A 22227-nucleotide genomic window follows, 5' to 3' on the forward strand; every position below is an offset into this window, starting at 1 on the left:
CTCAGCTACACGAGGGGGCTTTTTCTGGGCCACGCTCCCTTGTCACACTCAAGCTTATCTTCGGCTCCTAATTCTGTGTAGCATTTATAAATGGAGATTTATTGTCTCTCTTCCCCTACAAAAACTATGAGTTACATATCCAGGAATTTTCAGGATCCTTTTGTGGTTTCTCTTAGACTAGTCTATGCATTCTCGTGTGGGCTGTAGATCAGTTCTGGGCAGGCGCCTCTGGTCCCGATAGACTCAGCCGGAAGAGCACTGAGGGCTGAGCGCTCTGCGGGCTCATGGAATCCATCTGGGGGCTTCACTGAGCAATATGAAAACACACAGTGACAGCACTGATGTGCGTTAACGGCCTCAAGGCCCTGACCTGCACCTAGTGTCCATGCTCCATGTCCCTCGGCCCCAGTCGTTTATTGCTGAGAAATAATCCGTGATTCCTGAGAATAGGTGACCTGCTCCCACAGCCTTATGGAGATGCAACCAAATCACGTGGGAAGGTAAGCGATGGGCATGGATCTCAACCTCCGCAGGTTTCAAAGCTCACTGTGCAAGAGCAATGGGAGAGGCCTCCCCTCCGCGCCCTTGCCCAGGGTTGCTGAGCAGAGCCGGGGGCCAGAGCCAGGGGCAGACAGGGAAACACCCTTTGGTGTTTGGTGAAGAACTCGCCCCAGGCCCTTCTGAGAGCTCATGGCTTTGCATGCACAGGGCTAGGCCAGCTTTAACCGTTCTCCAGCTCAGCCTGACCTGGCCCTGCTCACCTCCCCCTGCAGGTGTCTCCCCTCCTGTCTCCCCCTCTGTGAACTGACTACAAGCCCTAAATGGGCCACGTTCCCTTCCCTCCGGGACTTTGCCCATGCTGTTCCCTCTGCCCTGCCTTGGCCAGGCCGACTCTTGCTTTCCTTCAGCTCTCCATTTAGACGTTATCCCGTTCTTTTCATGTTACCCGTTCAGCAAGTATGTATGATGTGCCTACTGTTAACTGGGTTGCCGGGAGCTTTTCTAGGTAGTGAACAGAACAGACAAAACCCTGTCTTCATGACAAATAAACAGATGCGACAGGATGTGTGTGGCGAAGGATTACACAGAATAGTAAGAGGAGAGCCAGCCAGCTGGGGCGCTGTTTTGGATAGGCCCATGGTGAGGAGGGGATGTTCGAGCCGCCACCTGAATGACGTTAGGGCATAAAGCAGACAGGGGTCTGGAGAGGAGCATCCCTCAGAGCAGATGGAGCAGCCAGAGTGGCAGAGGCCCTGGGCGAGGGCTTAGTGCCGGGGGAGCAGCAGGGGGGCCGGTGTGGCTAGAACGAAGCAAGGTAGGCAGGCAGGGCCACCTGCAGGTCACCTTGAGGACTTTGGGTTTATTCTGTGATGGAAACCATTGGAGGCTTGAGAATTAGGGAGTGGCATCACCGCCTCCTGCAAGTCCCCCTGGCTCCCTGACGTGGGGTCCACAGAGCACCCTTCCCCCTCCCATCTCACCTCTCAGTGTTGAGTGTTGCCCTGTCCGCTCCCCAACCGTGTGCCTTCAAGAACAAGGCCCGCATCTCATTCCCCGTCCCTTCTCCAGTGCCTTGCACACGGTCCATATGCACTAAATGTGGTCGAAAGAGCAAATAAATGATTCTCACAGCCAACAGCCCTGAAGTCCTCCTGGGGTGGTGTTGGCCCCTGAGTAGTGGTAGGTTGCGTGCTCCCACCCCGTACAGGTACCACATAACAGGCATCAGCCTTTCTCTCTCAAAGCAGATCGACCCCTCTGAGCAAAAGACTCTGGCCAACCTGCCGTGGATCGTGGAGCCGGGACAAGAAGCCAAGAGGGGGATTAATACCAAGTATGAGACCACGATTTTCTGATACTCACCGTCCTCCCGCCCTCGTGGTGCCTTGCACGCCGAGCAGCCCGGAGCAGGCTTCCCTTCCCGCCTCCCTTCCCACCCAGCCCAGGAGGGAGACTGCTCTGTTTGTGTGGCCTTGTCACAGGCGAAAGGCCACTGGCCATTCCTGGGGACGTTCTTTCTGCACCAGTGACAGAAAGCGCAGCCGAAACCCTGAGAGGCACGAGCTGAGATTTCCGCTCCCGACTCCCCTCCCTGCCACCACCCAAGGTATTTCCAATGACTTGGCCCCCACACTTGCTTTGCTGTCGTTGGGGATAAACATCTTTTTAAAAAAAAAGTGCAGGGGATCTCTAATACTGCCTAAAAGTATAAAAATCTTGCATTTTTCACTGTCCACAGTTTTAAAGGTAGAATCAGAACAGCCCCCACAAAGCATCTGTAAAATCATTCTATCACTGAGCATCATTTCACGCAACAAAAACCACCCTCCATAGTGGCCGGGAAACCCTGCCTCCCAATTTCTATCTTTGTGGTTTTTTATGTCATCAACTATGTCGGCTAAAGAAAACCTTCACATCTACGAACTGATTCAAAATTTACGAATGATTTAAAGCAGAGAAATTTATTATGCACAGGAAAATGTGTCTTGTATTCAATATTTTTACTAAAAAGATGTTTCATTAATGCATTGATAAGCAAACGAGGTTAGTTGTGAGGGATGTTTCCGGTTTCGTTTCAAGTAACTAAATCTCTACTGCTACGACCAAGAAGGTAGGCTGAGCGTGGGAAGGTCCTGGGACTCTCCCCCAGGCAGGAGATTCGGGCAAGCAGAGGGGGGTCCCACCCCAAGTGCTGACGCAGCCACAAGCCTGCAGAGATTGTTTTTTTAAATCTTCACAGTGTTTTAAAGAACATGTTAAAATAAAAACCTAGGGCTCCTGCTGTCAAGATTTCTGTCATGGAAAACTTGTTTGAGAAAGGTGTTAATAAAATTCTATTGCAAAAATTTGTTTTCTAGAAAAAATAAATACAAAAAAAAAAGAGATTCCAAAGTAATAAAACTCTTTTCTTGACACAGAAAAATAAATAATGTTTGCTTACTATTTGATTAAATAAAATTTACTTACATTTCATTAAGCTATTTTACTTTTTTTAATGTCTCTGTGGAGTATTTGTATGATAAATACCATAATGTATATTTATGTAGAATCAAATTATATACAGTACCAATATCATTATAGAAAAAAATAACGTTTTAATGTATATTGTTCTAACTGATCATATTGTGAATCATTTTGAAGTTCACTATAGAGATATTGATAAATTGTGGGACTGTCTTAATGTTGCTTTTTTTAAAAAAAAAATTAACCAATATGATTTTAAACCTGAGAATATCAGTTACATTCATCAGTTGGTGAGTTTTGGAAGATAACTACATTTCAAACTGACACATGTATATGGTTTCAGTTCAGTGTGGAAGAATTTTAATACAATATTAAATTACTTGAACTGAACAGTTCCTTGTACATATTTTGCCTATTCACTGTCGATATGTATGTAGAAAATGGAAAGTAAAATAACACATCTATGGTACCAAAAGGAAACTGTATAGGAGCAAAGTGAATAGTAGCTTTGCCGAAACAGAAACATACGTGTAAATATGCTTGGGCTTCCAGTTATAAATTTTGTAATTTTTGTCATTATTTATATCCTATAAAAAGCACACAGAATAAAAAGGAGATTGTACAGCCGCCGGCGCCTGGCATTGTTCTGTGAGCACTTCCTGCTTCCATTTAGGAGGGGAACCAGAGGGCTAGCCCTCTCAGCGTGCATAGCCGAAGGGATCTTTACACGGGCACAATAATTGAGGAAATCTGCTCATCTCCAAGTTCAACCCGTCTGAAAAGATACAGTGGCCTTCACAGCTTGAATTTCAGCCAGAAAGCCCCCGTTGTCTTGGTTGAAATATTAAAGTGGGCTGTGAGGAGAAATTGCCAAAACAGAAATTTCTAAAAGAGGAAGTGACCACGAACTGGGTCACTTTTATAGGATCACAGAGATGGCAGGTTGGGTAAAGCATCTGCGTGTTTGTCTTAGCTCAGGCTGCCATCATGAAATACCGTAGTCTGATGAGCTTAACCAATACATTTAATTTCTTACAATTCTGAAGGCTGGAAAGTCCAATGTCAAGTCCAAGCCCGCACAGTGGTTTTCATAGAAGGCACTTTCTCTTGGCTTGTAGGCGGCCGCCATCATGCTGTTTGCTCACATGACCTCTGTGTGTGGGAGCCCAGGTGGGGAGCAGCAAGCTTGCTGGTGTCTCTTCTTACAAGGGCACTAATCCCATCATGAGAGCCCCACCCTTATGACCCCATCTAACCCTAATTATCTCCCAAAGGCCCATCTGCAAATACTATCACATTGGAGGATTAGGGCTTCAACATGTGAATTTTGAGGGGACACCAACATTCCGTAGCAACATTCATCAATCCTTTCATTTTTCCTAAAACGCATGTGCCAGCTGTGAATTGAGTGGTAATAGGGCCATGTTAAAGACACACCGGGGAAGATCAGTGGTTCACATTCCATACCCTCTCTCCACTGCTGGATCCAAGTCTGTTACTCTGCAAAACACATGCCAAAGCAATCTTGGGGCACTCCCAGCCTGACATGCAGAGGCCCAGGGCTTTGAACCCCAAAGAGCTAAAACCATCCTGTGATGGGGTGGCATTCACAGAGGCAGAGGGCGGGTTTCCTGAAGGAAGGTTTGGGCTGGAAATTTAGATGGTAATGCTTCAATTGAGCTACTTTGGCCCTTTATCTTTGCTAACCAAAGGTCAGTATTGCTTTTATTCATTATCTCCATGGATCAAATGCTTATTTGCATCAGTTATGGCCCCAGCACAAAGCGGAGGGCACACTCCAATTAGGATCATTTAAGAGTTTAATAAATAAAATACTTACATAGGTGTTGGCAGCCTGTAGGGTAACAGAGGGGGTAGAGCAGTGTCCCTGGGCTGGTGATGGGCTGAGAGGGAATGGGAGAGGAGGGGGCTGCATACAGGTTGAGGAATGTGGCCTGGTGCAAGGGCCTTCAGCAGGAGAGCCAGGGATTAAAATACTTTGATCTCAGCCCTGGCCGGTGTGGTTCGGTTGGTTGAGTGTTGTCCTGTGTACTGAAAGGTTACTAGTTCAATTCACTGTCAAGGCATGTGCCTGGGTTGCGCGTTCCATCCCCAGACTGGGTGCATATGCAAGGCAATCAATTTCTCACATTGATGTTTCTCTCTTTCTCTAAGTGGGTGAGGATTAATACACACACACACACACACACACACACACACACTAGGGGCCCAGTGCACGAATTTGTGCACCTTGAAAGGAACTGTGGGCTGTGAGGCTGCGGTGGGCACAGGGGCAGGTCTTGGCCCATCCTTTGTGCCCCCGCCTGGCACCTCCCACCGTGGCCCCCAGTCCCCTGTCTGCCGGCAGCCATGCTCTTGCCGCCACCAGCGGGTATGAACGGTGGCGGCTGCTGCCCCAATTGCCCCTCAAGAGTGGGGGGAGGTGGAGAAGCCCTCAGGGGCGATCAGGGCTGGAAGCCGCTGCTTGCACCAGCTGATGGCGCCGAGTGATTAGGTCTGGTGCTGGGCACTGGCAGCAGGTGCGAGTGCCATGTGGGACCACAGGTGCGGGAGCAAAGAATTTCCAGTAACCACCAGAGGCTCACCCCAATGACAGTGAGTGATGCCCCACTTTGTTATGGCACCCCCACTCACCTGCTCCACCATCCTGCCGTGGCCAACACCCGCCATGTTCTGCACGCGCCCCCTGGTGGTCCACCCACGTCATAGCAACTGGTTGTTTGGTTGTTCAACCGTTTGGTCCATTTGCATATTACCCTTTTATTATATAGGATAGCCCTGACCAATTTGGCTCAGTGGCTAGAACGTCGGCCTGTAGACTGAAGGGTCCTAGGTTTGATTCCGGTCAAGGGCACATGCTCAATCTCCAGTTGTGGGCATGCAGGAGGCAGCCAATCAATGATTCTCTCTCCCCCTCTCCCTTCCTCTCTGAAATCAATAAAAATATATATGTATCCTGATCTCACTGTCTACCTTCCATTCTGCATTACCTGAACCCACGGATGCCAGAGGGCGGAGGCCCACTGGTATGGTCTACACAGGGCAGCCTCTAGCCACCAATCAGGACTGGGAACAGGGAGGAGTGGATCTGAGTAGCAAACAGAGAGCGAGCCCCCACATGTTAAAGAAGGGATTTGAGCTAATTTTCTTGAAGGGGAAATCTGACAAGTTGGTAATTGCCATGTCCATGGGCGTGGGGATCCTTGAATGCTATTATTATTCCAAAAAGGACTTCAATTCAATCACTCCATTAATTTTTTTCTCCTTAAATTATATTCTATGACAAATTTGGGTAAATGAACCCTATGAAAATTATTCCTGGTTAGTTCATTAATAAGTCATGGAAGTGATTTTTCTCAAGACACCAGATTTTTTGTTGGAATACTTGGGAATATTGCTGGTGCATATCACGTCTGGATGTGATGGGGTGGGAGACAGGCTTAACGAACACATGGCCAAATCCCCAAAAATCAATACAAATTCACACTTGGACCAAATAACATTGCGTCTAAGCTATTTCTGAAAAGAAATGAAAATTTGATAAGTGGGTGAACCTCCAGAGTTCTTGCTTCTTCACTGAATTGGAATATGATGTCCGTGTTCAGAAGGCTATATGGAATAAAGCCTTTTTTTTAAACATTAAGTTTTTCAGTTCTCTTTTTTTATACAAGCTCTTCACTGAGTATGTTTCTTATGAAAATTAAGCGATCTGACCATTATAACACATTTTTTAAAATTAAATATTGTTGAAAGTATTACATATGTCCCCTTTTTTCCCCCATTGACTCCTTTTTTTTTTTTTCTCTTCAGAGTGTTCATTGACTCCTTTGAGCCTTCCCCTGCTTCCCCCCACCCAGGCCTTCACCACCCTATTGTCTGTGTCCATGGGTTATACATATATGCATACAAGGTCTGTGATTTCTTCCTACTACCCTCTGAGATTCCACAGTCTGTTCTATGCTTCTATGTCTCTGGATCTATTTTGTTCATAAGTTTATTTTGTTCATTAGATTCCACATATAAATGAGATCATGTGATACTTGTCTTTCTTTAACTAGCTTATTTCACTTAGCATAATACTCTCCAGGTCCCTCCATGCTGTTTCAAAGTATACACATTTTCTTAAAATAAGATTGGGTAAGTGCCCAGCACAGGCCAGCAGAGTGGCGCTGCACCATGGTGCTCCATCAGGTGCCCTCACCCCTGGACCCCACACCCATCTGCTGCTGTCAGAGCAAACATGTGAACCCAGGCATCGGCCTGCCCCGGTGGCAGAGTCCTGCTTCCACAGAAACCAGCTCCAAACAGGCAGAGGATTTCCTTAGCCCTGTCGAGTAATGACCATCGTGCACACTGTGAGCTTCCCTTGGTGCCCTCAAATCAGAACTTTCTTTTTTTGTTGTTGTTACTCCTCACCCGAGGATATTTCCCCATTGATTTTTAGAGAGAGTGGAAGAGCGGGGGGAGAGAGAGAGAGAGAGAGAGAGAGAGAGATCAATTGGTTGCCTCCTGCATGTGCCCCGGGATGGAACCTGCAATCCAGGTATGTGCACTTGACCGGGGATCAAACCCGAGTCCCTTCTTTGCTAGGGCCAATGCTCTAGCCACTTAGCAACATAATCCAGGGCAACCAGAACCTACTTTTGGTGGTGGGATTAATCCTAAAACTTTGGTGCTGACCTGGGGAACACCAGTTCTACGTAACTGTTTCCCGTCTTCATCTCAAGCCAATGTGCTCACTCAAAACTCACTCTGAGCTCAGGGTGGCGCCACTGTACTTAGAGTTGTGAATGCAGAGCCAATCATTCCCACCCGACATACTGCCCTCTGTGTGTAACTCCTAACAAATCACAGCTACAAATTACCGCCAAAACAATGTCTGCTTTCCTCTCCAAAACCCCAGAGACCTGTGTAGTAAAAGCTGCACAGGCATTCCAAGAGTAATGACCAGCGATGCAAAGACTTACACATACATCAGACTGAATAAAGATTCTCCAGGGGCATCACCCAGCTGAAGGTGACAGCTGAGGGTTTTTTTAAAAATATATTTTTATTTCAGAGAGAGGAAGAGAGAGATAGAAACATCAATGACGAGAGAGAATCATTGATTGGCTGCCTCCTGCATGTCCCACACTGGGATCGAGCCTGCAACCTGGGCACATACTCTGGGAATCGAACTGTGACCTCCTGGTTCATAGGTCGACGCTCAACCACTGAGCCACGCCGGCTGGGCAGGCAGCTGAGGTTGACCCATTGCTTGGCTCAGACGCCTGAGGAGCACACGCGTCGCACACCAGACTTCATGAGCACAGCGGAGCTAACGTGCACCTTCCAAGTCCTGCCATTTAGGAGGACTCTCAGTGCCACAGTGAGAGTCAGTGGAGATGGGTCGCTCACAGCCAGTCAGCTCTCAGCCTGGGATGAGAGCTGGGCAGAGCAGTCCCGTCAGTGCTCCACTGAGCTGGCCTTGAGTCTGTGGCCTCCATCGAGCACCCCTACAGCTGCTCCTGGGGAGCCTGCCGCCCCCATCTTACTGCCTCTCGTCAATAAGACACCTCTGGAGGGAAGTCAAGACGCCTCCACGTAAGAAGCAACATCAGCTGATTTCTGACATTTGAGAAGCTGATTTTTCGCCACTTCTCAAACCTGCATGCTGTTTTCCGAGACAAAATAAAAAAACAACACAAAAAAACCTAATTTGCTAAGTGATGAATCAGGGGAGACTTGGAAAGAAGGCAGGCACAGGAAATTCAGGAATCCCATTTCAGCAGGCATTTCTGGGGAGTTGGTCTGCGGGGAGGGGAGAGGTGGTAAACTCAGACAGCTTCAAGGCCACACAGGTAACAGGAGTGGAGGGAGGGCTAGGATGACCCACAGAGCAACTGCCTCATCTTGGGGGTGGGGGGATGGCTACTCAGTTCCTGCTGATTCTTGCCAGCCATGGTGGCTCAGTGGTTGAGCATCAACCTATGAACCAGGAGTTCGAAGTTCAGTTCCCGGTCAGGGCACATACCCAGGTTTTGGCCTCGATCCCAAGTAGGAGGCGTGCAGAAGGCAGCCAAATAATGATTCTCTCTCTTCATTGGTATTTCTATCTCGTTCTCTCCCTCTCCCTTCCTCTCTGAAATCAATAAAAAACATTAAAAAAAATTTTAAATGTGTGAAAGTGTCCAGTACAGGGCCTGACACATAAAAGGCCTATAAAAAGTAGTAGCTCCCCCTTCCTTCCTCCTAAAAATGATTTATTGTCTCAGAAAGTTACTTGACAGAGTGGGGCATGTCGACATAAGAAATGTCCAAACCTGTAGAGACTTTTCCTATGAGTTATTTGAACCGCACTGACAACATGTGCTGGGGAGCAAGACCTCAAATGCTCCGGAGAATAACAATTTTGCAGCTTCTTTTATGCATTTGAAATTAACGTGGGAACATAAGGAGGAGTACATGAGAGTGGGAGAAAGCAAGGCGGGGACTGGATTACAGGATAGTTAAGATTATGTGCTCTCGTGAAACCTAGGTGCACAGAAGCAAAAATAAACCTTTTGCTAAAAAGCTATATGCCTGGGGCATGACTGCCCACCAGACCTGCCCAGTTAGGAATTTATGATCAGATCACCCTTTGAGGTTACTTTCCCTAGAACTTTTTTTCATCCACAGGCATATAAACCCAAGGTGAAGGGTTCAGAATCACTGCTAACTGAAGATGAATCCAAAAGGAGAAAGAGATCTCAAATGCATTCTCCAGCTGACCCCTACACAGGTGTCCATGACCCCAAAAGGATTCCACTTCCAATTGCAACTGACACTCCACTTGTAGCCCAGTGGTCTGGGTCTTTCTATAAAGAATAAATCCTCTCTCTCTCTCTCTACTAGTAAGCTCCATGGGCCTCTGTAACTTGTTTCCTGAGCCCACGCACCCAGCTGGCTCACTTTTTCTACCTCTGTGACTTTCTAAATAAACTTGCATTTGTATTTGAAAAAAGAGAAAGAAAAAAATCAGATTTGTATTCTGGCCCTGGCTTTGATACTGATTAACTGCCTGGGGTGTGGTTCTTCCTCTATAAACTGCAACTGCATAGTCTGCAAATCCACTCGTAACTACTGTGAAGATAAAATAAGGGCTGGGCCCAGCCAGCGTGGCTCATTGGTAGAGCATCTACCTATGAACTAGGAGGTCACGGTTCAATCTCGTCAGCACACACGCTCTGGTTACGGGCTCAATCCCCAGTGAGGGGTGTGCAGGAGGCCGTGACCAATGATTCCCTCCCATCACTGATGTTTCTATCTTTCTCTCCCTCTTCCTTCCTCTCTGAAATCAATAAAAATATATTTTTTAAAAAATAAAATAAGGGCTGGGCAGTGCCCTGAGTGGGGAGGTGATGCAGATTTGCATGGATGAATGTGAACATTTGCTCCAGCTCTCAGAGCAGCCACATGGGTCTTAAGCAGGCGTCTTCACTCACCTGGTGGGTGTTTTCCAGTTTGATCTGTTGCTCAGAACCACCGGGCACACACTCGGGCTTGGAATGCTCTCTCTGGTTTCTTATTCTAGCCCTGGGTGATGGGGAATCGCAGAGGCAGGTTTTTCTCTCCACTTCTGTGGGATAAGCAGTATTCCCTGTTCTGAGAGCCTGGCCTCATGAGTGAATTTACAATGAATAACAGCAACTCATTTTCCTGAATCATAATTGAAATGAAAATGTCCTAACTTTTGGTCTCCTCACAACATCATCTGATTCAGAAGTCAGTCGCTGTTGATGCCAAATGACTTCAAAAGCCCGGTCTCTGAGGAGTCCCAGGTTGGATGCAAATTCTTCTGCCCCTTCCACACGCGTGCACACAACTACACAACGATTCTGTGGTTAAACTCACAGCCGAACAGCAGCTTTCTTCCTAAGGCGGGAATGTTAATAACCGTACATCATACATCGGTAGGTAGTCTTAGGGAGAGGGTATAGGCAAGGAAATCTATTCATGTGACTATCCTCAGAGACTAAGAATTATAAGAAAACCATTTTCTCCTTTTCTAAAGGTCAGTAAGTAAATTATGGTAACAGAGCATTTGCTGAGTCATAGATTGCCATACTTGCCAACCTAAACACTCCGGGGATATGTTTATTCATTTCATATAATTTGGAAGCAAATCTTTTCTATCCAAAAAAAGTTTTACTTTTCCCTAATGCTGCTTCACCATAAAATGTCAAACTAACCCGGAAGGTGAAGAAAATGCTGGTGACGTGCTGCATCTTAATCTGACAGCCCCTTGGTACCCTAGTGCAGAGAGAACACAGCACGTGCTCTGGGCGGGCGGGCAAGCAGGGGCTTCAATCATTCAGATACTTATGGAAGCTCCAATGGGAGCCAGGATTACGTGCGACTCTGGTACAAAAGACAGAGACCTGGCTTTTGTGGAGCTTCCGACCTAATGGGGGACTCCAATAAGTAAGCGACACAGGGCAACAGAAGTCATGTAAGAGAAAAGAGGGCGCTACAAAGGTCATCTCAAAGAATTTATGAAGAATAAGAAAAAATTAGAAGAAAAAATAGGGGGAAGAGGGGTAGTATTGAAGAGAAGGCAATGTATACAAAGCCATAGAAACAAGAGAGCACACAGTAGGCCCAGGGTTTTAAAGAGGTAAAAATCATGCAGAGGGCAAGACTGATGCATAGATGGTAGTTGGGGACCTGTTGCCAGGCAGATAATGGGACCCAAATAATGGCAAGCATTGTTCACTGGTCCAAGCTCCAAGATAAATACTTCGTGAGCATTGCCTTACTAAATCCTTACAACCCTGAGAAGCATTTTACAGGTAAGACAGCTGCTGATATCTTCTTGTGTTCTTATTATCTATTGTCCCTAATCTCCCCCCAACAACTAAAATGTATTTATTTATTCCTTTGGCTGCTGCTTAAAATAGTGCTTGGCACACAGTAGACCCCAAGGCATATAAGATAGATAGGTGGCTGAATGAACAAACAAAGGAATTTTGGTCAAGGTTCCTTTACCCACATCCACTGTATTCACTACACTTACCACACTAACTTGTAATGTTTAGTCTTTGCTGGTCCTTCTCAGTCCCTGTGCTGGTCCCTCAACTCACCAACCTGGACCTAGTCCCGGGCCTCCTTGACATCCATTTCGCTGCTGATCTCTTTTGGTTTTGTGGTTTCAAGTGTCAGGAGTCACGATGATTCTCGTGGTTTCTATCTCCATCATAGATTTTTCTCATGAGCTCCAGACCCTTTTACCCAACCAGCTACTCAACATCTCCACTTGAATGCCGAAGGCCACTTCAAATGTACTATGTCCGAAAAACCACACCTTTCATTGTCTTCATCTCAGTTGTTCAAGCCACACAAGCCCAAACTTGGTGTCATTCTGGAATTGTCTTTCTCACACCCTTTATCTAACCCATTAACTCTGATCTTCAAACTATATCCAGAATCTATCACAACCTCTACTGCTGCTACTCTAGACTGGCCGCCTTCATTTTGCCCAGATTATTGCAAAAGCTTCTCATTGGTCTCCCTGCTTCCGCCCTTGCCTGTCCGCTGGTTCCCACTGCCAGAGTGATCAAGTTAAAGCTTCAGGCAGATGCTGCACAGCTCAACCCCTCCTCGAGCCCCTGGAGGCCCTCCACAGTGCACTCCTATTATACTCCCCTCACCCGGTCTCCTCCAGCCACACTGACCTCCTCCCGGTTCTGGAACAGACCAACCCATCCCACTTTCAGGCCTTCGCTTGCTCTCCAGATACCTGCATGGCTCAGCCCCTCACCTTTCAGGTCTGTACTCGTGTCACCTTCTCAATAAGCAACTCCATCTAAGACAGTAACCCTCCCCCTCCCCATGTACACCCAGTATTACAACTAATACACTACAGGTTTTACTTATTTACTTTTCGTCCACCTCTCCCTCGCCCCCAACTGCAGTATGGCAAGGACTTTGTTTTGCTCACTGCTATCTCCCTACAAATATGCCAGGTACACATGGTAGATCTCAATACATATTTACTGAATGAAAGAATGAATAGATGAATTCTATCCTTTACAGGATCTTCTCCAGGCCAGCTACACCAAGCAGCGATAAGACAGACTAAAGAGACAGAAAATTTTGGTAGAAGTGAATTATACAGAGCTGATAACACTTCATCAAAAGGTTGATGGATTTGGTTTGAAGAATCCTTCACATTTGTTTTCTAATCAACAAAGAACAAGCAAGGAGTATGAAACAATCTGAAAATGTTTTTCAAAAATATTTTTTGGAATTTTATTTTTATAAAAATGTTTCTATTTCATGTATTAAAATGTATACCAAGGACAAAAAAAAATCATGTAAACTGTATTATAGATACAAAACATACAAGACACATACAATGTAAAAAAATCTTTATATAAAATGCAATGTAATTTCCAATACAAAAAAAAAAATAAAATAAAAAAAAGCAGGGCAAAATGCGTATCACAAGTACAAAGCAACATCCTCCCCTTGACTGACCACCTCAGCTGCCATGAAATCTGCAGCTACATCCTCCTAGCTTCTCCTCATCCCTCATGTTACCTAGTCTTTCTTCCATTTTCTTTTATAATTTATTTTTAAGACAAAGGCCATCAAGGCCTTTTAAGAGCTGATGTTTGTTGTTATACTTTAACAGTCAAGTAAGTTCAATTCCAAAAGTTAATACTTCACACTCTGAGCTATAAACGAGTTCCTAAACATTGCATGCAGATAAAGTTCTAATGAGGATACTCTAAGCAGAACATGCTATTTACATAAATTTCTTTTATAAAATTAAGACTGCACATCACATTTGTTTAAATCACAGTAAGTCTGTAACAAGTTCCTTAACCCCCAAAAAAAGAACCTCCTTAACAATGTAAAAGATTTTATTCACTCTATTTATGGTTCTCTGAAAAGCTAAATAGAAATATCTAATCTAAAATACACCTGGAGTGGTCTAGTCCTCCCGCCCACCCTATTATGTGATAAGAATAAAAACTGGTTCATGGCCTACCTGCTGCTGACACTAATACCCATTTGATTTAGTCCCTGTTACAGCAATAAATTTTTAAATTTTGGTTATTTTTTTATGTAGCAACCATATCTATCATTAATTTATCAGCATATCCCTTAACAATATATTTCTGGGAAAATGTTTAGATTTAAGTTGCAATTAAAGTTCCTAATCAAGAGGTCAAAAAAGCTAATTATCGATGCTGATGTGCTTTTTCCCTGTCAGAATCTACCTTTTCTGATTAACCTCCCAGGGAGGCAGGGAGGAAAGGAAGCAGATAAGGAGAGAAGGGAAGGGAGACAGACTGGTTGGAGGGTCAAAGGGAACACCATGCAGAGTCCCGATGACTCTGGTTCTGAGAACTCTCCTAAATTCACTCAGAGAACAGCACTGACACTGCCATTCATCTAAAAGTAAATGGAATTAGAAGAAAATCATTTTCTACTATTCTATATTTCTTAGGAAAATTCTGTTATTAAAATTGGCTCCTTCTCCATCAATCTGATTTACTAATATCTAACTATAAAGCAAACTGCTTTAAAAACAAAACAAAAAACAGAAAAATAGTGAAGATTAAAGAAGGTCTGGTATGTAAAAAAACAGAGAGCAGGACAGTGCCCAGCTCAGAGGCTGACCACGGGAGTCTGTTAGGGCACGAGCTGTCCTCAACTAGTGAGGGAAGGTAGACCAATAAAATCGACTCTGCAACACATAAGTTTCACTCCACAGAAAGAATTTTGAAATCCACGACTCACTGATGTAGTGAATTAAAGAAAATATTGCAAATTGTGCTCACAGACACAATATTTTTAAAGCTAATTTAAGGAGTGCAAATAAGCTCCAAGGTTGTATTTGGGGAACTATACCCCGGTGGGGTCATGTGGCTCAGAAAGCAGGCCACTGTTACTCTGAGGCACAACTCGCATAATGACAATATTAAAATACATATTTCCTTCCAGTTATCCTCATTAATTATGTCAACCAATTTGAATGTATCAAGAGAGAATTTTACCAACAGTATAACAAGGTGCGTATTTACATTTTCATTTGCATCTTAAAGACAAATTGTTAAAAATAACGATGATTATGAAAAACAAGATTAAAGGTGTGTTGCTACATTAGTATCATTCTTCAAACCATAAACAATTCTGTAATGAATGCAATACTGTAAAACAATTCACAGCTTTATAAAAAGTTGAAATACAGAGTTCATCACAATTTTTCCCAATTCAAAATTTAAGAGTTCGACTTATATTAATGCTTAACTATTTTACTCTAAAGTCTGTAAAATATATAAAATACCAAGATTATCAACAGTCACATATGTCTTGAAGTCAGGGGACACATGTATTTTCATCAGATTGGTTCCATTTGTGTAGAAGGTCTGTGAGGATTCCCCAGTGATGACATTCCACCACTGTTCAGAGAAAAATAAAATTCCCATTAGATTGGTAATTACACTGTGTGACAATCGTAGTACAAGCCAGACCCTTCAACCTATCACCTCCCCATGCCCACACTTCAAGCAAACAGCAGGAAAGAAGTCTACAGTTAACTCTGAATACAGTTATCAACCAGGTCAGCCTTTCCTGACCAACCCTGGTAACTGTCTCACAGCGACCCTACACTTCCCTCCACTGGGAGAAGCGTGAGCCTGTTGAGAGTAACAGACACAAGGCCACTCGGTGTCCATTATGGCCATGGTTGGGCTGAGCTCGTCTGCACATCCTTCTCAGTGGAATGGGCAGAAGAATGCCCTCTCTCCTCTAAAAATGCCCCTTTGCAGACATGAACTGGCAGACACCAAGGCTATTCATAATATGGCTACAGGATAGAATGTCCTCTCTACTGAATCTTCCCTTTCACCAGGAGTGATTCAAGAGCTGATGACCAAGTTTCTTTATAAACTCTTGTCATTCATACATGGATTTGCTAAATAAATACTGAACATCTCAAATATAGCATGTGCTCTGGTCAGGTCCCTCCCTTCTCCTCCCAAACACTGAACTCACTAAGATTTTAACAATATTTATATTCACTTACCAAATGGAGGTCATAAAGTTTACCCATATATCTCACGGCTAAAATGAGGGCAAAAGAGACGCTGTGCATGAGCCTCTTTTGAAAAGGGCTCAGGTACATCAAGAGCCTGAGTGTTATGAACACAATAATGGTGTCACTTTTGCATCCGTGGTAGTGCCTCGCCTTCTGCCTTGCTCATGTGACTGAGTCAATTTTTCATGTTCGCTATCAGTAATAATAACTGGTACAAGTACACCCCATGGACTTTATAAACCTCACTGAAGCAACATGCACTAACGTGACATTTTCCAGAACTGACAATTTTGCTCTGTAAAACAGCAATGTAAGCAAGATGGCAGAGGACACATTACTGTTCTGAGTTGCTAGGGGCAAATGATAGAGGCAGCAGCCCCTTGGAGGTCACCCAGGAACTGCCTCACCTTACACAGAAGGAAACCAAGGTTCTGAGAGAAGAGAGGCCCTGTCACCCAAGACCACCCAGCTGGCAGGTGGCAGAGGTACAACAGTTTCCGGCTTCCTCATCCAAGTGATCCCACCGCCACCTTCCCTCTATTAAAACAGACCACTCTACTTGGAAACACTACACTAGTCACTAATTTGAGTATGGACTAAAAAGCAATGATATTAGAGTGGTAGCTAATACAGGGGATTTTTCGGGCAGTGAAGCTATTCTGTATGATACTGCAATGGTGGACACGTGCCATTTGTCAAAATTCACAGAACAAACAACACCAAGAGTGAACCCTGATGTAAACTATGGACCTTGGGTAATAAGGATGTGTCAATGAATGCTCATCAATTGAATTAGGTACCACTCTGATGGCAGGCCATTGATAGTGGGGGAGACAGCTCTGTACACGCTGCTCAATTTTGCTGTGAACTTAAAACTGCTCTAAGAAATAAAGTGAATTTTTTTTCTTAAAAAATTGCAGCTAACGTTTACTTAGGGTACACTATGTGTTATGTATAAATGCTTTACATGTATTAATTCCTTTAATGCTCCCAACCCTGAGGTCAAAATTATTGTGCCCATTTTACAGATGAGAAAACAGAGGCACAGAGAGTTTAATAATCTTGTGATTAATAAGATTATTAACTTAACAAAGCTAATGAGTAGCAGAGCCAGGCTTTGAACTCGGGCAGCCTGCCCCAAGGTGCCCTCTCCTGACCATCACACTCTGCTGCCTCTAAGCAACAGCAAACCTGCATTTACCTCCCTGTATTCTATATTTCAAACCAGCCTTTCTCCTCAGGAGTATGAATTAATGCGGATTTCGTGTCATTCTAACAGTACACATGCCCTGTGGCATAACACAGGTAGCTCAATTATATCATTTTTAACTTAGAAATAGGAACAATTTTGAAAGTTAAGAGCATTTTAGCTACTGGATACCTACTTTATCTTATTGACATTCAATTTATGCAACTTGGATTCTAGAGTAAACAGACTCAAAAGGCCCATTTTCTTGGACACTACAGCAGCTGCTTCTTTTTACATTTAATTTGCTCTGTGCTTTGGAGAGTCTCATTACCAAGCTGGGTAGATGCAGGCTGGGCTGCATCATAATCAGCTTAACCAGAGGGAAGAGCAGCCTGATTGTCACCTAAATAACAGAGACTGAATATACAGGGTAAATGTTCTCCCACCCATGAGGCATAACCCCTACAGCACAGCTATCTATGCTGCGGCTTTGTTTCAAAGTTCCCCAAGAACTCTGGAAACCTGGTCATTGATCTCTATCCCATCTTGTAAGCCAGGCTCACGAACATGGACGAGCCTTCGAGGGCGCCCAGAGCATCAAGTGACGTGGTCTCTAGAAGCTCAGTGCCAAAGCAGCTTTTAGCAGTTAATAAAGATGAAGATTCCCAGCTCCCAACACAAACAGCAATGCCTCTCTTCTCAGCATCATCCTCAGAGCAGTAAGAGGGAACGAGTGGTGACAGTCTCACAATCCCTAATAACTAAATAAAGGCAAGCCCAAAAAAAGTATAGGTTAACGCAACATCTTGCAAACAGCATGGGATTTTTAAAAAATCTTTTTTATTGATTTCAGAAAGGAAGGGAGAGGGGGAAATAGAACATCAATGATGAGAATCATTGATTGGCTGCCTCCGGCACACCCCCTACTAGGGATTGAGCCTGCAACCTGGGCATGTGCCCTTGACTGGAATCGAACCCGGGACCCTTCAGTCCACAGGCAGACACTCTACCCACTGAGCCAAACTGGCTAGGGCAACAGCATGCTATTTTAAATGCACACTTGTAAAGGGACCATATGTACATCCTCTCATAGAACTAAAAACCGCCCTCTTATTTACCGTTTTTATAAACTAGGTTTTTATGTGGAGTAAAATTACAATTACATGGATCCTGTGTAACCAAAAACTTCACTCGTGCCAATATTTTTTAACATCTACATTGTGTTAGACAGAATCATCTCCTACACTTGAATGTCTTCAGTCAGAGATAACAGTATCATAAGATCTAATGTACTAGGGAGCTATTGTAAGTGGTCGGTACACTACTCAGTATCATCTCCATTTTCTAAGTAAACCACTATTCAGAAGCCTCCCCTCAGCATCCCCCTCCTCAGGAAGCCTCTGCTAAGTCCCAAAGGTAAAACTGTTCTCACCTCTCCTCTGGGCCCCACTGTCCATATGCAAACAGGTCAGAACCCCTCTTACACTTAAGAGATTTTGTTTGTTTACTGTCTGACCCCCCATAGACTGTACGCCACCAAAGGCAGGAACCACATAGCAGTGTCTTAGCACACAGTGGCATTTAACACATCCTTATTGAGGGGATGGATAAACAGATGCAAGCACCAAAAAATGACCCCGAGGCACCACAACACACAGCCTTGGCCACAGTGGTCACTCATAGTAAGTTTGTATACAGCAACTTATTAACTGCAGTTTTAGGAAAGTCACCACTCTCCATGAACATCAGTTTCCTCATCATACACCAAATATAGTAAAATTCAGGCCTCATAAAACTGGCTGAGGAGATGATGTAAGTAAAGCATTTTGTAAACTATAAAACAACTAGAGGCCCGGTGCACGAATTCATGCACAGGTGGGGTCTGGCTGGCCCTCCCCGATGGGGGCCCATCAGCTGGGTCAGCAGGGGGGAGGCGCCATGGGCGATTGGCCGGCTGGCCCAGCCCCCGATCGGGGTGTTGGGGGCTGATTGGGGGCCGGGCCAGCCGGGGGGGCATCGATCGGGGCATGGATCAGGCTGCTTAACTGCCGCAGTGCACGTCATAGCCACTGGTCGTTCTGGTCGTTCCACTGTTCTGGTCGCTGGGCTTTTATAGATATAGATATGCTCCAGCTATTATTAATACTACTACCACTGCTACTAATACTTAAGAAAATTTCAGAACAGTGTTTAAAGACTTTCAACCAAAATAGTTAATAATTATGAGGTAGAAAATAAAACTAAGTTAAACACCCCACTCTCTAGTCATTGTGATCCTCTAAGACTTAGTACAGGGCAGTGTGAGCTCTGGACTGAGAACATCCCCCACACTGCCACAAGAACTTCCAACAGATGTGACGAAGGTGGCCTTGCTACTCTCAGCCTCATCACCGCAAAACAGGATAATAGGAATTGCCCTTGCACTCTGTCGGGTTGTATGAGGACACACTGAGAAACAGGAAGTGAAAACAGTTTGCACAGTAGGATACAGGCTGTTCTTTTCTTTCAGTCTTTAATGAACTCTTACCTTAAGGTAGCCTCCAGCAGAGACCAGCATTTTGCTATCTGGAGAAAAGCAGAGGTCGGTCACCCAGCCCCCATGGGTAGCAGCTCCCTCTTCTACAGAAACCGGAGCACACAAATGAAGAAGCACACCGCTTGAGACATTCCATATCTACATAAACATGATACAATTCATTAACAGGGCTGCCCAGAAATTCTTTATAAATAGCTACCTCATCTGAAACATATTTGGAAATCTTTCTTAAAAATGTAATTACAATTCAATGATACCTTAGGGATTTTTTTAGATTGAGTTCTCTCTTGTTCAAATTTTTTAAAAACACTAATTATACCACAAATGTATTATTTACAATATTTATCATTAACTATACTCCCAAAAGTAAAACAAAAGAACTTAGAGTGATTGATTAGAATACTGTGACTCTCTTCATTTGATAAAAAGAGAATAATGGGAGAAAAAAGGAATAAACAAAAAAGACGTAGCATATAAACTACCTCAAAATAAAAACAACAAAGAAATGTCACCCCAACAAATTATTTAAAAAAATAATTCTACTCTAAAATTAACCACTAAAATGTTGACAGATGTCATTCAAATATGTAAAGCATATATATTTTAAACATGAAGTCAAAAAAATCTAGAAGTCCTAATAAGGTTCTAAATATACATGATTATTTACTAGACTCTTATAAACAACCATATTACTTACAGGTGTTAATATTCCCATTTATTTCAAGTGACACTTAATATATAAGCAGTACTCTAATTTTTCAAAGAAATGCATATCAGATTTTTTTTTAAAAGCCCGACTGGTGCCCTAACCGGTTTGGCACAGTGGATTGAGCGTCAGCCTGCGACTCAAGGGTCCCAGGTTCGATTCCGGTCAAGGGTATGTACCTTGGTTGAAGGCACATCTCCAGTAGGGAGTGGGCAGAAGGCAGCTGATCGATGTTTCTCTCTCATCGATGTTTCTAACTCTCTATCCCTCTCCCTTCCTCTCTGTAAAAAATCAATAAAATATATTAATAAAAAAAAAAAAAAAAAAAAAAAAGCCCGACCGGAATGGCTCAGGTGACTGCCAGTTCAAGTCCTGGTCAGGGAACATACCTGGGTTGTAGGTTTCATCCCCAGTCAGAGAGCATATGCAACCGATTGATGCTTCTTTTTCACATCTCTTTCTCTCTCTCTCTTTGTCTCTCTCTCTCTCTCTCTCTCTCTCTTCCTTTCTCTCTCCCTCCTTTCCTCCCTCTTTCTAAGCATGTCCTCAGGTTGAGGATTTTTTAAAAAAAGATTATACAGAGAATAAAGTCTAAATTTTAAAAAATAGAGGCACTGCCTAGCCAGTGTGGCTCAGTGGTTGAGCACTGACCTATGAACCAGGAGGTCATGGTTTGATTCCCAGTCAGGGCATATGCCTGGGTTGTAGGCTAAAAAAATTAAAAGTTAAAAAAAAAGAGGCATAAAAAAATCAAAAAGAATTATATGGAATCTAAAATAGTCAAACTCACAAAATCAGAGAATAAAATGATGATTTTCAGGGGCTAAGAGGAAGAGAAAATGGGGAGGTCAAAGATTACAAAGTTTGTTATACAAGATATATATACTGTATTGGGTATTTAAAATTTGCTCAGAAGAGGGTAAACCTTATGATAAGTGTTATTACCACTCACAAAGAAAATAATAATAATAAAGAGGGTGGGAGGGAACTTTGAGATGTGATGAATATGTCTAGGGCCTGATGGTGGTGATGATTTCAAGGGTGAATATATATACCCAGACTCACTGAATTGTATACATTAACTATGCACAGCTTTTTACATGCTAAGCATACCTCAATAAAGTAATATTAATGAATGAGTGATAAATAAACAAATAAGGCCATAAAATTACCCCAAAAAAGAATCAAATGGAAAAGCTCATTAGAAAGAATTCCGTAAGATATATTATAGAGAGGCAATTTTTTCTTTCAGGGTTTCTGAAAAATGAAACATTGCCTCATAACCAGTAAAGGAGCCCTTTCATCCAAGATGAGAACTTAGAGCAAAATGAATGTCCCACACAGCCACTTCAGCTGGCATGGCATTTATGAGAACGGTGTAGAGAAGACTGGTTACTTAGTGCTCAAGCAGGAGAATCTCCTTGTTCCTGGAATGCCTATCTGGTAACGCCTGCCAACTGCAGACTCTCTCATTCTTCTGCATTATAGACCTACTCCTTGAATTTTAAATTCTTTTTTTATAAAAAAGAAAAAGAAAAAAAACAAGACTCTCCTCGAATATACTGGTTACCATAGCAGCCATCCCCAGTGCCCAAACCTTTCCCATCAAGTGCCCACTCCTTCTAACAACCGGAGGCAGGCAGCGCCATGAGGCCTGCCATAGGCCACACTGTAAAACTTGACTATCTAATGGGTATGATGCTAAAGAGATGTTTTCTTTCAGTGCTGAAAACAGCAAAATA

The 22227-nt window shown here is 43.8% G+C and overlaps 2 protein-coding genes across 24 annotated transcripts in view; one reads left to right on the top strand and one right to left on the bottom strand.

The window, feature by feature from the left end:
* The window catches only part of ANKS1B (ankyrin repeat and sterile alpha motif domain containing 1B), a 787939-nt gene extending 784349 nt beyond the window's left edge, over positions 1-3590 (top strand). For 9 of the 23 annotated variants that reach the window (XM_014451548.2, XM_023749887.1, XM_023749892.1 and 6 more), the window contains one exon: positions 1749-3590. In XM_014451548.2, the coding sequence (XP_014307034.1) occupies positions 1749-1856 (108 nt within the window). In that variant the 3' untranslated portion in view covers positions 1857-3590. Of the gene's footprint in view, positions 1-1729 lie in introns of all 23 variants that reach the window. The other 14 variants (XM_006084103.3, XM_006084104.3, XM_023749894.1 and 11 more) reach the window with 4 other exon arrangements.
* Positions 3591-13358: 9768 nt separating this feature from the next.
* APAF1 (apoptotic peptidase activating factor 1) overlaps positions 13359-22227 on the bottom strand; it is a 76291-nt gene continuing 67422 nt past the window's right edge. The window contains exons 26-27 of the mRNA XM_006084110.3: positions 19771-19917; positions 13359-15416 (exon numbers count right to left, since the gene is read on the bottom strand). Of these exons, the coding sequence (XP_006084172.1) occupies positions 15270-15416; positions 19771-19917 (294 nt within the window). The 3' untranslated portion in view covers positions 13359-15269. The remainder of the gene's footprint in view (positions 15417-19770; positions 19918-22227) is intronic.

The sequence above is a fragment of the Myotis lucifugus genome, unplaced genomic scaffold, assembly GCF_000147115.1.
Source record: "Myotis lucifugus unplaced genomic scaffold, Myoluc2.0 scaffold_10, whole genome shotgun sequence".
Classification (NCBI taxonomy): Eukaryota; Metazoa; Chordata; class Mammalia; order Chiroptera; family Vespertilionidae; genus Myotis; species Myotis lucifugus.